Consider the following 16,715-nt stretch of genomic DNA (forward strand, 5'->3'; position numbering starts at 1 on the left):
GTGAGAAGTGGGCCAAAAACAAACAAGAGAGACGGACTCGCGACAGAAAAGCCGATCATCTGATCACTGATCAGTTTCATGATTGAAGTAGCAGCAGGAGACGGAGGGAGAGAGAAGAGGCAGTCGCTCCATATATTGGTTGTTAAGCTTAACGCTGGAATGCTTTACAAACATTCAGAGATGAACTTACACACTTGCTTTACTTCTCTCTGGTATAACTTTCTCGGAGATGAAATGCCGGTTTGGTAGCGAGGCTACAAATACTCAACCAGACCGCCAACAGGTCTCGCAAGCCACAGCCGCTCTATGTCGTGATGCACACTGCTCCAACGTGCTACGGTTATGAGCCGAGTTACACCATGTCGTAAGTTTTGTGAGGTGCTTTTTTGATATTTAACGGATTGATTACATTTTTTTTTCTCTCCGATATCCGATCCAGTAATTTACGTCAGTATCAGTCCATCTCTAGTTTGTAGAATAGAGCAGTGGTTCCCAAACTTTTTTTGCTAGGCCCCCCTTTGTTTCACACCTCAAACATTTAGTGAACAATTAAGCAAATTACAGGTAGTAAGAAAATAAACTACTAACTCTTTTACGCTACGTCCACACCTACACGGGTATTTTTGAAAACACAGCTGTTTCGTCCACGTAAACGGCGTTTCCAATCACCGAAAACTGAACTTTTTTGCGTTTAGGTGTGGACGAGGAATACAGAGTTCGTCAGGCAACGTTAAAGGTATGTGCCTTTTTTCACGTCACGCTGTGCGCCACGTTATTGTGTACATTAGATGAATTGCAGAATGGCAGATTAACAGTATTTTGTCTCTATCTGCAGGTTTTACACGCTTACATATAAACACAAAGTCACTGTCCCTCCATTTAGAAAGGCAGAGGCGTCACGGTGTGATTATTTTACATGTAGTTGTTTTTTTCCTGTGTAATAATATTCAACATTGCTGTCAATACATTTTTCAAAAAACTGCCTCTCTGTGCAAAATGGGTTTAAAAACATAAACAGCTGTAGGATACTGTTTGTCCGTGATTTAGACAGGGGGAACAAATCGTGGCAGGATCAGCCTGATGTTATTTGTATCTTGCTGTAACTTTACTGTATAAAGAGCTAACATCTCCAAAATGTCAGGAGTAGTTAGTCATTACAAGAAGTGTTTGTGAACTAAAAATCAAGAATGTGGGATCCTGTTTGTCCGTGATATGAAGAGCCCAGCGCTGCTCCCAACAGGGAAAACTAATCCTGCAGGGAGACCTACCTCGGCACTTGTGCAGGTGAAACCAAAGGCAAGATATGCTTCACCATATTTTCTAGTCTTTGGCTTAGAATGAAGTTGGTTTGGAAACATATTCAGCGATGCTTCATCTGCTGCTTTGCGTTTGTGTAGGCGCCCCTGCTCTGTTTACCTTTAGAATATAGATTTAAATTAGTGGACAAAAAAGGAGGATTACTATCACAGCCATTACTGACAAGTGTTATTTCTCTCAATCTCTTCCAAGGACAACGGAAATGTGTGACACAAAAATAGCGACTTTCCTTGTCTGTCTACCTTTCAACAACAAACTATGACCCTCCTCCCTCTCCTCACCAAAACAGCTCACTGCATGTGGAGCAGCAATCTAAAAGAGAGCCAAGCTGTCAGAGTCCTAATCATTGTGGAGAGGCCTTTGGCTCTGTATGCACAGAAGACGCCAGCCCCAATTAGACAGGTGTACACTGTCTGCCAGTGCATGAAGGAAGAGCGGACAGGGCCTGTCTTCTGTATAAACAATGTCCATGCGCCACTGCTGCTGGATCAATGCGCCTCCAGTACCCACTGGACTGGACTTAGAGGCAGCAGCAATGGCTGAGATGGACAGATGAGATGTTGACAGAGAAGGAAATGAGCAATCATCCAGGAAATGAGAAGCAGTTACTGTCGATTACAAACTTGTCAAAGCTGCTCAGTTGATGTTTTCTGAGTAAGATTTTGATAAAAGACAAAGAGAAGGCTATATATTAGTCAACTATAAAAATAACAGAGAGAGATCGGACGTCCTCTGTAGCTAAAAAGAGTACAATTTTTAACAAATTTGACAAAACTGTCCTTTAACAAATAAAGAGACACAAAGAAATCCCTGAGATCAGACAAAATATGCATCAGCATATAAGTCATTTGCAGAGGTGGGAAGTAACGAAGTATAAATACTATACCGTGCTTAAGTAGAATTTTCAGGTATGTGTACTTTACCTGAGTAGCTTTTTTTTTTTTTCTGACAACCTTTTCCTTTAAATTTGTACATTTTTAAAACAAGTATATGTACTTTCTGATCCTTACATCCTCAAAACAGGCATATTACTGTATTGGCCTTGAAACATCAAACCGGTTTAAGTCGAAACAGTAACACATGAAAGGCGAATAATCACCAGGGCATCTCATAAAAAGAGATAAAAGAAGCAAAACCATGCGCCATAGTCAGGGGTTAAAATGGGCTGTTGTTTTTTCTTTTGTTTGACCCAACACCAAAACAACTACAGGTACTTGGTACTGGGATACTAGCTAACCCTACAAAAGTGGAAACATAAAGGCAAACATAAAGGGAGTAATGTTTTTTAACTGTCTGGTCAATTCAAATGCAACATTTCTATCACCTTGACAGCCATCAGCAAACACACAGTGTGTCTGCTAGCTACAGCTGCTCTTGGACAAAAAGAATGAGAACTAACTTCACTCAGAGATGGAGAAAGATAAGAAAGACAAGACATGAGAGGTAGAAGAGAGGTAATATTTAAATTTAAACATCAAGTTTCACTTATTTGGCAAGTTTCACTCTGCCAAATAAGATCTGAACCACTGCAGTGCACTACTCCCAACACCCACCAACTGCTCTAACCGAGAAACTAAATTTTATGATCCACTGAACCAAAGGCAGCAGTTAAACCTAAAAGCACAATAATAACATTCACCTGAGTCGGTTGGTAATAACACATTAAAAACTCTTAAAAGGGCAGATTCAGTACTGTGTAAAGCTTTAAGACCAGACTGAAAATCCTCTAAAATACCATGTTCCTCTAAAAAGGACATTAAATGCTTGTGAACTACCTTTTTAAGAGTTTCTGAGATAAAAGGCAGTTTGGAAATATGCCTGTAATTTGCAATAATATCAGGATCGAGAGCAGGTTTCTTGAGTAGAGGCTGAATTACTGCACATTTACAACTGATCCAACTCCAGAGGACCAATGACTTTTTACAATGGAAAGTACAAATGGTGCTATGGTGAGTAAAAACCTCTTTGAAAAATCATGGAGGAAGAGCATCATATAGGGAACCTGAGGGCTTCAGGTGAGAAACCAACTCCTGCAGGCTGAGCAAAGAAACTGTCATAACTGGTAGCAGAGCAACGGACACGGATAGAAGGGTCAAGAGCAGAATGGGAAATCTGCGCTTTCACATGTGATACTTTATCAATAAAAAAGTTTAGAAATCTTTCACAAATTTCCTGAGAGGACTCGACACCAACAGCGCATGAAGGACCATCTCAATAGTTTTTAATAAAGCATGAGGCTTGCATCAATTTGCCTGAATAATAATAATAATAGCAGCAAAGTGTTTTCTCTTAGCATCATATCTGAATTTAAGAATTACTGGAATTACTGCAGTTCTGATTAAAAACGACAGAGAACTGTCCAGCAGTGGAAGGGTTAAAACATGACAGCACCCAACAACTGCAGCAGGACAAGGGCAGCACACCTGAAGGTTGAAGTCCCCAGAAATAAGGACATGATCGTGTTTTGGCATAATTTCAGCCAACAGATCAGAAAAGTTAGTTAAGAAGTCCTTATTGTGTTTGGGGGGTCTGTAAACCACAACACAGAGCACTGTGTGAGAGCGACTCAGCTCAAACACATGCAGTTCAAAGCTACTAGGTGATGTTGATAGGCCTCTGCCCCATATTTGAGCAGAGTTTTAAAAAGCAGCAGGCATCCGCTACAAGTTCTGTGAATGCGCTGGACTCACCAGCACTTAACCATGTCTCAGCTATACAGAGGAAATTTAGTCCTTGGGTGATAAATAAAAGTTGTATTACTCAACAATCTAGTGTTCACAAATCCAAAAACAAATCCAATCAGCACATTTGTGGCTGACTGTGAGACCCCACACAGCAGCTGGAGGTTAACCCCACACTGACAAAGAGGAGTGAAGATCCTACACGGCTGGAACATCTGATACAAGCCAACAACAGGCACCAGCCAGGTGTCAATGGGATCCACAGGCACAGATCCATGTTCATTCCAAGGAGTCGGGGAAGGGCACACCAAGTACGCCTTAAGCTTCACAAGCAGACCACTGCGCTTGCACCAGCTTCTGAAGCGCTTTTGCCGTGAGACTGAGGCCAGGGTGCGAGAAAGGTGAGTTGGAGTGGAGACAACGCCTTATGTCCAGCATAGTTGCATTAGTAAGTTCACTGGCAAAGAGTGGAAGCGCCATCTTGACCAACTATTGAGCAAAAATTAATTGAATTGAACTGAAGACATACACAAGTCAGTTTGCTCTACTATGAATAATTTAAAATAAAGAAGTGTGTCAACGGTGCAAAGTAGCTGTCGTGCCATTGGCCAGAGTAAGGTTACATTGAGTGTAACAGAGATGAATTTGAAGTTAAGCTGATGATGCTTAGGTTCATTTATTGAATTTCACCTTCACACTAACATTATATTGTCTAGTATAAAGACAGGATAAAGAGCATAGTTTCAGTGTAGAGGATGAAACTCAGGAAAACTTATAAAATATCTGCTTACATCGTGTTAAATTCAGTTGTGCAAATCCACCCCAGAGCAGCATTAGCCCAAATCAGCTGATCCTCACTGAGCCACCACAACCGATTCCCCCACGTGCTGAATCCCACTTTAACCCCTTTCCCTACTAATTTTCCTGTTTAGAGGCAAAGTCCCCTCCATGATGTAGGCAACATCATGGAGGGAAAAGAAGATATTTCTTTTCCTTCGTTTTCCCTGCTCATTTTCTACTTAACTGATTCAAGCTGAGTGTATTTATTAGATTTAAAATTTAAACTAGAGTGAAGTTTGTATTTCCATCTACTAATATTATTTTATTATTATATTAATATAGCACAAGGTCCAGTTAGCTTTACTCAAAAATAGCCTTCAGAAACATTGTCTAAAGAGCTACTTTTTACTTTCTTACTTGCAATACATTTCAGAGCCTGTACTTTTTCACTTTTTTTTAAACATTTATTTATTGGTTTTAACCGGTTTTACATGGTGCACCGTGAACATTAAAAAAATATAATAATAATAATAATAATTTAAAAAATAATATATTCTTTTATACTTTTTCACTTTGACTTGAGTAAAGAAGTTGAATATGTACTTCAACTTTTACTAGAGTATTTTTAATACTAATATCTGCACTTGTACTTAAATAAAGAATGTATATAGACTTTGTGGACTGGTGCCAGCTGAACTACCTCCAGACCAACGCCAGTAAAACCAAGAAGCTGGTGGTAGACTTCCGCGGGCACAAGCATTCTCCACTGCAACCACTGAACATCCAAGGTATGGACATTGAGGCTGTGGACAGCTACAGGTACCTTGGTGTTCATCTGAACAACAGACTGGACTGGACTCATAACTCAGACGCCCTCTACAGGAAAGGGCAGAGCAGGCTGTACCTGCTGTGGAGACTCAGGTCGTTTGGAGTGGAGGGCCCACTCCTGAAGACCTTCTATTACTCTGTGGTGGTGTCTTTTATGGTGTGGTCTGCTGGGGTGGCAGCATCTCTGCTGGGGACAGGAAGAGACTGAACAGGCTGATCAGAAGGGCCAGCTCTGTTCTAGGATGCCCTCTGGACCCAGTGGAGGTGGTGAGTGACAGGAGAATGGTGGCTAAGCTGTCGTCACTGTTGGACAACATCTCCCACCCCATGCATGAGACTCTGACAGCACTGAGCAGCTCCTTCAGTGGGAGACTGCAGCACCCACGATGTGGGACGGAGAGATTTCGCAGGTCTTTCTTCCCCACTGCTGTCAGACTCCACAACAAAGACTTTAACTGATCAAACACATCCACACATGTGCAATAACACTAATGTGCAATAATCTTTTCTGGCATCGTTGTATTTTTACTCAGTTGTATAAAGCATTTGTATTCTATTTTTTTCTTATTGTATATTTTATTCTATTTTATTCTACTGTATATAGTATTTTATTTTATTCTAGTCTGTACAGTTGTGTACTGTATTTATTCTTATTTTATTCTAATTTTTGCTTCATAACTTTTGCACTGTCCACTTCCTGCTGTGACAAAACAAATTTCCCACGTGTGGGACTAATAAAGGTTATCTTATCTTATCTTATATACTTTTGCCACCTCTGGTCTTTTACTGCACAGCGTCAGACCTGTCAGGCTACAGGCCCTCCACCTTTGAGTGAAGCCATTCCTCCTAAGCTGGGATTATACTCATCTCAAAGCAATGAATGTATTTAGGCTCAGCTGTGACTCTGATTCTGCACAAGACTGTCTCTTCCTTCATGGTGTCCGATATTCATGGACTCCTGCTGTGCATCTCCAGCTACTTACCGAAAGAACTCACCCATCTTGCTCTGTGGAACTCCAGATCATAGGTAAAACATCTGTAGCCTTCTAGCATGCAGCTTCTCCCATACAGCCTCTGACAGGAACTCTTCTCTCTGCCCAAACTAAACCACAGTTCTCTGGTACCCTCAGCTCCAGTCAGCCCTGCGACTAACCTCCCTTAGAAACACACTCTTCGGATTTCAAGGAATGGTTCAGTCAAATATTCAGTTATTTGCCTCCGCCTGTACTCCTGCCTCTACTAATTCTCCCTCCCCCCTTTTACAGACTCCCTAAAAGCCACATAAAGGTATATATGCCACACCTTAATTCAGTTTTTTTTCATCACTGTTGAAGCTTGTAAATAACCCACTTTCTTGCACAACTCGTTGTTTTGTCTGCTCCTTAGGTCTAACCACTTCCACAAGCCATCACAAAACCAAGGATACAATACAATACAACTTTATTTGTATAGCACATTTAAAAGACCAGTGGTACACCAAAGTGCTTTACAATAAAAACAGGAAAATTAAGACAATAAATAAAAGACTATTAACAAAGTACCACATATGTCATCAGGTTAAGGGCACTAATTATACAACAATAAAAGGGAATATAAGAACAAAGTTACTAAGAACAGATATAGCTAAAAGATAAAGTACATAAATAAGAAATCGAACCAAATATAAAACAGGGACGCTAACTAGATGGAAAAGCTATGTTGAATAAATGAGTTTTTAAACGGTAAAATCCCAAAGAGAAGAAAAGGGATTTGGGTAAAATTTAAATATGGCTACATGTTAATGCCACTGGTGCAGGTTTAACTGCTTACCTAATTGGATTTAGACACAAAAACATCTGCTGAGTTTAGACAGGATAGTCGCAAAGAACTAAAGCATCCATGATGAGGGAAAAGTTTAGAAGAAAGAAAATATTGGTTCTCATGGTGAGGTATGATGAAAGCATTGCATGTTGTTTTTCTCTGTGTGTTTTTTGTGTTTGAGTTGTGAACCTCTTAGTGGAAACCACAACCATTTGCTGATCACATGCATTTATTTATGACCATAGCGCACCATCTTTTAACGGCTTGGGCAGGATTATGCAACACGTCGAAATTCTTTTATCATCACGTTTTTAAACATGAACCAGCAGAGTGCAGTGATCCACAGTCACCAGACTTCAATTTGGGAAATCAAAAAGGTGCTGCCTGCAAACCAACAATAACTGTTTGATGCTAACATGTCAACAAGGAGCAGAATTTCTGCTCTATGTTCACGCCCATTGTTGAGTGTATAAACTCAGTGACAAGGCGTCACTAAGCAAGTAGAGCGTATAGGTTAAAATAAAGTAAATAATTTGTCCATCATTGGTGAAAACCTTTGGAAGATCAAACACAGGGGAGAAGCCAAAAGTAGCTTTCACCTAAAATAAATGGTGCAAGATCCAAAATAGATTGCTTGAGGCATAGCAACAAACCAAATATGACTGACGCTGACTATTGATTTGCAAGCAATACCTCAAGGTGCTCTTGGATTGATGTTAAGTGACAGCTATCAATTAGGCCATGCTAAGGATTAATGTGCCAGTTTGAAATTCAGACAGTTAGGGTGGACTTAATTGTGTCTGTGTGCAAAACTGGATTCAGAGAATTCTTTATTGTCAGATTTAAAGTCAAAAGAGACACTCTCAGCTCAATGTGTGACTCTTCACGTCATAGAATGTTCTGTAAAGGCTAATACACCACATGAAGCAGCATTCAGAGATGTCAGGATGTGGGATGCGATGGTGACATATAAAGCAGATGCAATTCAAAATGCATCATCTGCTATTTGCATCATCTTTAATTTAACTCAGAGACTCTGTCATGGGAAATAGCAAACTGGAGAGGACACAAAGATATTGTAAAGCAGATGAATGCAGCCTTAGGAAACCAGCTTTGATTGACAGAGATGAGGGTAAATACTTCACAAGAGCACTGTTCACTTCACAGGGACTGCTATCCAAGGAGAGAAGAGGAGATGGAGAAAAGGGAAAATGAGAGTGCTCCACCTCTCCACCCCCTCAGCTCCTCTCTGAAGGTGTCAGCAGTTGTATGTAAAGAACCAAAGCCCCTATTTCCTGTGAGAGGGAGCAGCAGTGCATTTTGATAAATCTCATTTCCAAGTGAGTGCTTTAAAGAGGAAAAGGCTGGCAGACAATTAGAAGGAGATTGTAGTCTCAACACCCTGAATAGCTCTTGATGAGTGCAACGGGTGAGTTTGGATAGGTTAATCAGTCGTAATTGTTACGCAGGTGTTGAACAAGTAACCCTTACGTCCTCCACCTTAAATTATATGATCGTCACATTCACAAAAGTGTGTCTTTTAATTAAACACAGTGTCCTTCCTCGCTGTCTTTTCTTTATTCAAAAGCGTGAAGCAGTGCTGATTGCATCAGATCAGTGACACCAAGAACAAATTGCTTTTCTGCTGTGGCAGGGATGATGAAGGGGGTGGGGAAAGGGTGTGTATGTGTGTGTGTGAGAGGGAGAGAGAGAGATACAGATAGAGAAGGAAGAAAGGGCCTCTTATCACTTCTGAAAATAGTTCCTATAAACATTTGAAGGAGTTATATGAATTAAATGAGGACAGATTCTGAAAGGAAGAAACCGTTTTATTCAGCAAAGGTTTTAGTCAGCCATGTATGAATGTTACAAATGACACTTGTGACCAAAGCTTGGTACTGTCACCTGATAATTCAAAAATAGAAACTTCTATCTTCTAAGAGTAGCGTGGTAGGAGCTAAAATGAGGTTTCACTGAGGTTTCAAAATCAAGGCAAAAGGGTGACATCACAGTGACTGTGGATGGCTGCTCCTCAGGAAGTATAGCTGCTCATCTACTGATTGGACTGTTGCTGGTTTCTCCAGTCTGCATCGTATCCTCGGGCAGAATACTAACCCCAAGTCGCTCTCCGGTGAATTCATCAGAATACGAATGTGTGAATGTTAGATAGAAAGCAAGGAGTTTTGAGTGCTCTTGTCTGTCTTTTATATAAAATCCATGGAAAAGGTATTAAGAAAAGCTTGACAATGACACAGTGAAAAAGTGTAACTTAAAACACTAATCACTAATCACACAGAACCTTACTTTGTGCACTGGTGCACTGTCATGCTGCAACAGAAAAGGGCCGTTCCCAAACTGTCCCCACAAAGTTGGGAGCATGAAATTGTCCATTGCTGAAGTATTAAGAGTTCCTTTGACTGGCACTCAGCGGCTGAGCCCAACTCCTGAAAAACAACCTCACACCATATTCCCTCCTCCACCAAACTTTACACTTGTACAATGCAGTAAGACCAGTACCATTCTCCTGGCAACCACCAGAACCAGACTCATCAATCGGATTGCCAAACAGAGAAGCATAATTCATCACTCAATAGAACACATCTCTACTGCTGTAGAGGCCACGGCAGTGTGCTTTACACTACTGCATCCGACAGTTAGATATTATATGTTTTTAGGTGTTTTTTATGTATTAGTTGTGTAGGTACAATCCTCTTCCACACGTTGAAGATGTAAGAACCCAAAATATACTAATTCATCTCTGAGAGAAAATATAACACAACTTTTGGGGTGTGGTAACACATGACTTCCAGTGTTAAATCATGAATATATTTGTGCTGTTTAAAAATTGGATCACTTCCATTGGCCAAGGGCACTATGCAGCCCCTTCCTTTAGACCATAGGTGTCAAACTCTGGCCCGCGGGCCAAGTTTGGCCCGCAGCCTAATTACATTTGGCCCGCGAAGCCATACCAAATTACTATTAGAGCTGGCCTACTGGTATTATACAGCTAATATATATATGTTTAGTATTAAGCTTTGCTTGTTCCATATTCAGTTTTTCAGCAAAACATGTTTGAGTCCATAAGAAAAGATTTGTTCTTATATCTGGAGGAATAAATATATTTCAATAAATATTAATGTTAGCCCGCGACTTTGTTCCAGTTTTGAATTTTGGCCCACTGTGTATTTGAGTTTGACACCCCTGCTTTAGACCCTGAAAGCTGTGATGTATATGTGTTTGGTGCACTGTGTTGTTGTTGGCCTATAATAAAGTCCCTTTAGCCCAGTCAGCCTTGCAGCAGCCATTAGTGTCAGGCAGCTCTCCCAGCAGAGTGCTGACAATGATGACAGGCAGTGGCAATGCAAGCAGGCCCTGGGGGTGGGACTGAGGGCATCACTTGCTCTGGGTCAGCCAGGGCCAACATATTTATCTGGGTAGTAATCTGAAGGAAAAAGGACAGACTGTCTGACCTCAAAACCTCTGAGACATCATCAAAACAGGTTCTATTTCAGGTCTACAACTACTTGCAGTTATATTTCCATTATTGTGCTTAAACTGCACAGAATGCTACATGAAAAGAGACAGTATAACAGAATAACAGAGCAGCAATCAGCAGTGAGTGTAGTAACAATGGCAAAACATTAAGTAGAAGCAGGACTGATCGCTCAGGTCTAAGCTTCAGGATAAAACTGCCCAAAGCTGAAAATGCAACATTGTCATCTCAATACTGGTTCTGTCTGCACAGAGATTTACTTTGTCATGGAGCTACTTCTTCTCTCTGACAGATAGTACATCCGCACTGTTGACATGTGCTGCAGTGTTAATTGCGTAGAGGTTGAGCTGTTTCACATTGTAATTTTAGTATAGATCTGTTAACAAGTGCCCCAGTTCTGCAAAGTATCGTCTTCCTCCATGTTCTGCATCATTACCAAATGAAAAACCAACCCAACATCCTTTTAAATTTTAACAAAATATGTTGACTAATTGAGATGCTGTGGGTACAATGTGTAGCTGCACTTTATGTTTAAATTCAAGATCTCAAACCTATTTTGCAAGTCATGCCATAATTGTTTGCCAAAAAACAAAAAAAAACACAGGACTTAAGTCAACTTAGGTCATATTAAAAATAATTTGATGATCACTATGACAACCAAGCAATCTATTACTGGTGAAGGCTATGAGACTCTTGTGTATTATAACAAATAAATTGCTTCAGATTAAGTGGTTTATGCCAAATCTGTATTTCAAGGACAAAACGAGGAAAGTGAATGACACATATTGGTGCGTGCAGAATAAACTGATGCTGAAAAGGATTGGTCATGGAGTCTGTTAGTAGTTTCTGGGTTGCACCTTTGTTGCCACTTGTTATAGTTCACATTTTGATTAACTATGTTTTTTATTCTTTATTGGTTGTTCCTATTTGTACTGAATTACTTAAAATTGGAATAATTATCATTAGTTATAGTAAAGTTATAGTTATCACTTTATAATGAGCATTGTTCACAAGTAGTAAACTGAGTTAAGCTTGAATTAATAATCATTTACTGTTAACTAACAATGACTAACAATCCCAGTCATTGTAAAGTTGTGGTTCAAACAGTTCAAATTCACTTGTTCACACTCGAATCATAAAACGCTGTGTTCACAAAAGAGGATGCTTGGGACAGGGTCAGATGGTGGGAGATGATCAGCTGTGGTGAACCGTCACAGCTGGACGAAAAGGAAGAAGAACAAGAAAATATAAAACGTCGTGTGTGCAGATGTCAACAGAATATAACTGTCAGCTTATTTTTGGCTCAGAGTTTGATTGCATTTTGGTTTAGTATATAAAAAAGGAACAATACAGAGCGAATAAAATTGTGATTTTGTTGAGTCATTCTGTACATCACAGTGAACATCGTGTCTGCCTTTATGCCTGTTGACACTGTTTTGTAGTTGTAAATGCAGCGTAATTTGAAACACTTGTGCTGTATTAACAATGGAGACACGAGCAACCCTAAGAAGTTAACAGCCTAAAAATTGATTCCCAGACCGTAGAGACATAAATAGAAACAGATAGCTGTCTGTGTACCTAAAAAAGACACAAACAAATGTATGTTATGCTTTGGTCGTACTGATGTTGAAGCATTTTGGATTTGTAATAACAGGACTGTAACACACACCACTGATTTTGTTTTGTAAACAGAACTTGGTGCTAACACAGTCCTGCAAAGAAAATGCCTGCCTTCCAGAAAAATGAAAGGTCAAGGTCAACTACAAGCATGATCCCTGAAGCCAACAGTGAACCAAAAAAAGACCGACTTTATAACCTCTGCTATTCTGCTTTCCAAAAGCACTAGGTTTATTTCATGCAAGGCTTATTTTATGCCATTAAAGCTTACTGAGAGCACACGGTTTTGTGCATCAGTGACAGTGAAGAGCTTTGAATAGTAAGAAGTGGCAGCCAAACAAAGCGTCTGCAGGGTCCTGGCACTTCTGATTATGGGCTAATCAGAAGCCAGGGTCAAGGATAGCAATTACTAACATAAAGTATCACCTCCCTTGGGTGACAAAAATGGACAGTACTATACAAGCACAAAACGTGAAATGTTACATGTTTGAATATTATGTATATTACAAAAGCAGGCCAATCAATTGGTTAAAAAATGTTAATACCGAAACACACAAGTGCCACATCTCCTTGAATCTTAAGCTTTACAACTTTTTTAAGACCACTAGCAGCTAGATTGTTACAAATGATGCATTAAACTAAGCATTCTTCAAACCTACTGGGATATCAAACAGCATCTCTACTTTTTTATCTTTTTTGTCACAAGCTACCTCAGGACGCAAGATTGAGCACTACACCAAAAAAGCTAATTTAAGCTTGACCATTAACAAATACTGCATTCTATATATTAAAGGCTAAAAAACTGAATTTTGAAAAAGCTGTTTACAAATTAAAAGCCCCAAAATCCCTACTCATTGTTTCTAATTTAGACACATAAGCAACCAAGGTCAGGTGAAGTATCTTTGCATGAGACACTTTGTGTTATACTAAATTTTTACACACTCAGAATAAAACTTTGTTTTTATCCAGGTTTTCACGGTTCACTTCCACAGCTTTTGATTGCCTGAAAACTAGTCAACATGACTGCCAGCAATGTAATTCAATAAAGAGATTTTTGATTAGTCAGTATCAGATATGTGAGCATAATTATCAGCTAGATTATTTTTCAAGAACATTTATGGGGTGGCTGTAGCTCAGGTGGCAGAGCAGGTCAGCCACTAATCAGAAGGTCGGTGGTTCGATCCCAGGCTGCCTCCTGGCTGCATGCCAAATATCGTTGGGCAAGATACTAACCCTACTGGTGGTGGTCAGAGGGGCCGGTGGCGCCAGTGTCCGGCAGCCTCGCCTCTGTCAGTGCGCCCCAGGGTGGCTGTGGCTACAATGTAGCTGCCATCACCAGTGTGTGAATGACTAAATGTAGTGTGAAGCGCTTTGGGGTCCTTAGGGACTAGAAAAGCGCTATACAAATGCAGGCCATTTACCATTTAAACATAATAATGGTAACTTTTAAATAACTAAATAACTCTTTAGCCCAGAACAAGTTCCTTGGATGACGAGTTCTGGGGACAAATTAGATGCATATGTCATTCAACCTATTCAATCCAGGTCTGGATCCTGGGTCAGACCTGTCAGTCATGCCAACAGCAGGCCATACATTATTTATTCCATGAAACTCCATTGCTTGGGTACACTCCAATAACTTTACACAAATAATTTACTGTGACTTTTGTTATGAGATTCGAACCTGTTAAAACTTCAATACTCTTGGCTCGGGTTAGAAAGTTTTTCATATCCCAAACTAATTCTAACAGCTTCAAACTGTTTAGATAAAGTCTTCTCTAATAGACAAACTTAGGAGAAGGTGGACCTGAATTTTCTCTGCCTAATTCATTTTGACCTCAGTCAAAAATGTCAGACAATCAAGACATTAAAATCACTGATGACTTAGATCAGTAATCTTGTTGCACATCCTCCACAGTAGCATTCGCAATCATCAGCAACATCTTACAGCCCCAGAACAAAAACTCCTCAGGAATAGCACCTCAGTAGGTCCCATGTTCATGATGTATTGTAGGGGGAAAAGCAATAACACAAAATGAAAGAAAACAAAAACCTGTAACATAAGTCTCTTCTCCTTCATGTCAGCCCAAAAGTGTATACAGCACTACAGAAGTTATTAATCTGCTATCTTGAAGTAACTCTACAAAAAATACAAATTTTATGAGTTTTGACATTTGACATTGACAGAGAAAAATATATATTTGAGCCTTTAATCTGTGTGAAGATATCCACCAACATTTTCTGAAACATATTTATATTTTCAGCAACTTCGTAGCTTACCTTTTTACCCTTAGAGCTGTGATTTTTTAGTGTACACTAGCAGTGCAGTACAGTCAAAAACACACTTGGTCTATATTTCATTTTGCTGTGGAAACACAAACATACTAAGACTAATTATGTTGTGTGAAATTAGTACACAGCTCTGCTAATGGAAGTGTGTATGGTGACAGTAGCAGCAGTCTAACAGGGAACAGTTTAACTTTGTGACATCAAATTCCTAGAGGAAACTCAAACCAAATGGCACACTGAGCAGTTCATTCTAGCTATGTCATGATGAATCCTCTACTTGCTTATTTAGTAAGTTACACTTCTAGCATATCACAATATAGATCTAAAAACAGGCATCTGACTCCGATCATGGAGTCAGATGCCTGTTTTTAGACTGCCAGTCAGACTGCCAGTCAGATGGAGATGTGGATTCTGCCGGTGTCGGCTGCACCTACACAGACATGTCTAATTAAAAGATGAGTGACAAAGCAGGGGCTTCTCCTCAGATAACTTCTTTACTTCATAGAGTTATTGTCATCTGTCAAAGAGGCATGTATGATATCTATGATATAATAACAGTTTTAATGCTAGGCAGTGTTGATAAGTCAATTCTTAGGTATCGGGCTAGGGATTCAGAAAATATTAGGCGAAATGTCGCCTAGCCTCTATCCGGGGAGACGTCTAACACCATCCGTGCTTTGTTGCCCTCTGTGTTTTGTTGGGAAATATGAAAAATGTAGGAAAGCTGTAAAGCCATTCCTCTCTTATGATAAGAGCACTGAGAAAGATGCGATCTTTCTTTGTTGTTTATTAATGTATACATTTTATTTTTAATGTATTTGATGTAATTAGTTAGTAATGTTGAGGATGGAAAATTGCATTTTTATCCGCCCGCTTGCCTCTGGACTCATAAATGAATCATATACTAAGTTGTAACGGTTATTAAAGTTTGCTTTCTGCTATGTAAAATGCGCCTTGATTGACAACTTTAATAGGCTTTTAAGATTTGTGCTGCTCGTGTTTTTATCGGACTGCAATGTAAACAATCAAACCTGAAATTTAGAAACAACCTCTATACGCACTCGTGTCTTCTTCACAATAACCAGTGCGTTTTATTCGTAAGCCGTGTGAGCACATGGAGGAGCTGGAAAACGGTGGAAACGGAAAGCGTCCATTACGAAAATAAGACAAAATCCACCACCCGAGCATCTAATTCTGGAAAGCGAAGTCGAAGGCTGAAAAAGCATGTAAGCACTCGAGATAAACACGGGAACAGCTTTTTCGAAATAAATATAATTTGAACAGTTCTTACCTCTGGCGCCCGTGTCTTTCACCACCGCCACCAGAACAAGCAGGACAGGGAAATAATATCTCATCCCATTCATCATGTTTTCCCGTTTAGCGCTTCTTGAGCCTTGGAATCGGCACTTTCCCTCCGACGGACTGAAGCACAGAGAGCTCCGCCGAACAACGACTACACACACTGCGTGCTCCTTTGGGTGACTTCAGCCCGGTTTTGCTGTCTGAACGTACTCATTGAAGCAGACGACGGGCTGTTATTTTCGTTCCACCAACACGACTACAGACTACAGACTGTACTCTATGCGATGACTGGAGGCTGTAGGGAGCTGCTGTTGCCGTTGCAGCGCTCTGTGTTCTACTTGCTAGGAGACTCCTCTTCAGGGCAGCACTGCCGCCGAGCATTCAGCACTGTGAACAGCTCCTAGCGTCATCCAGTGGAACACAGGAAAACAGTTGGAGCTCAAAGTTTGGTCTAAAGACAGTGATTTTTTTTTAAAGGCTAAAAGTAAATTGTGAACGTTTGACGTCAGATCACTGATGAATATGTATACAATTTCTACATTTTTCTATATTTTGATTTTAGTTTTGTTGCAATTAATGAATTTATATGCTATCTGATCCTTTGCATT

At 40.0% G+C, this 16,715-nt stretch overlaps 1 protein-coding gene across 5 annotated transcripts in view; it reads right to left on the minus strand.

Annotated features, from left to right (window-relative positions):
• sez6b (seizure related 6 homolog b) overlaps positions 1–16,515 on the minus strand; it is a 222,630-nt gene extending 206,115 nt beyond the window's left edge. For 3 of the 5 annotated variants that reach the window (XR_014868696.1, XR_014868697.1, XM_085130752.1), the window contains exon 1: positions 16,097–16,515. Coding sequence is in view for 3 of the 5 variants with exons in the window: in XM_085130752.1 (XP_084986878.1) it covers positions 16,097–16,172 (76 nt within the window). In the remaining 2 variants the exon portion in view is untranslated. The remainder of the gene's footprint in view (positions 1–16,096) is intronic. The other 2 variants (XM_085130753.1, XM_085130756.1) reach the window with 1 other exon arrangement.
• Between the last annotated feature and the right edge of the window lie 200 nt (positions 16,516–16,715).

This window comes from Neolamprologus multifasciatus, chromosome 14 (genome assembly GCF_963576455.1).
Source record: "Neolamprologus multifasciatus chromosome 14, fNeoMul1.2, whole genome shotgun sequence".
Taxonomy (NCBI): domain Eukaryota; kingdom Metazoa; phylum Chordata; class Actinopteri; order Cichliformes; family Cichlidae; genus Neolamprologus; species Neolamprologus multifasciatus.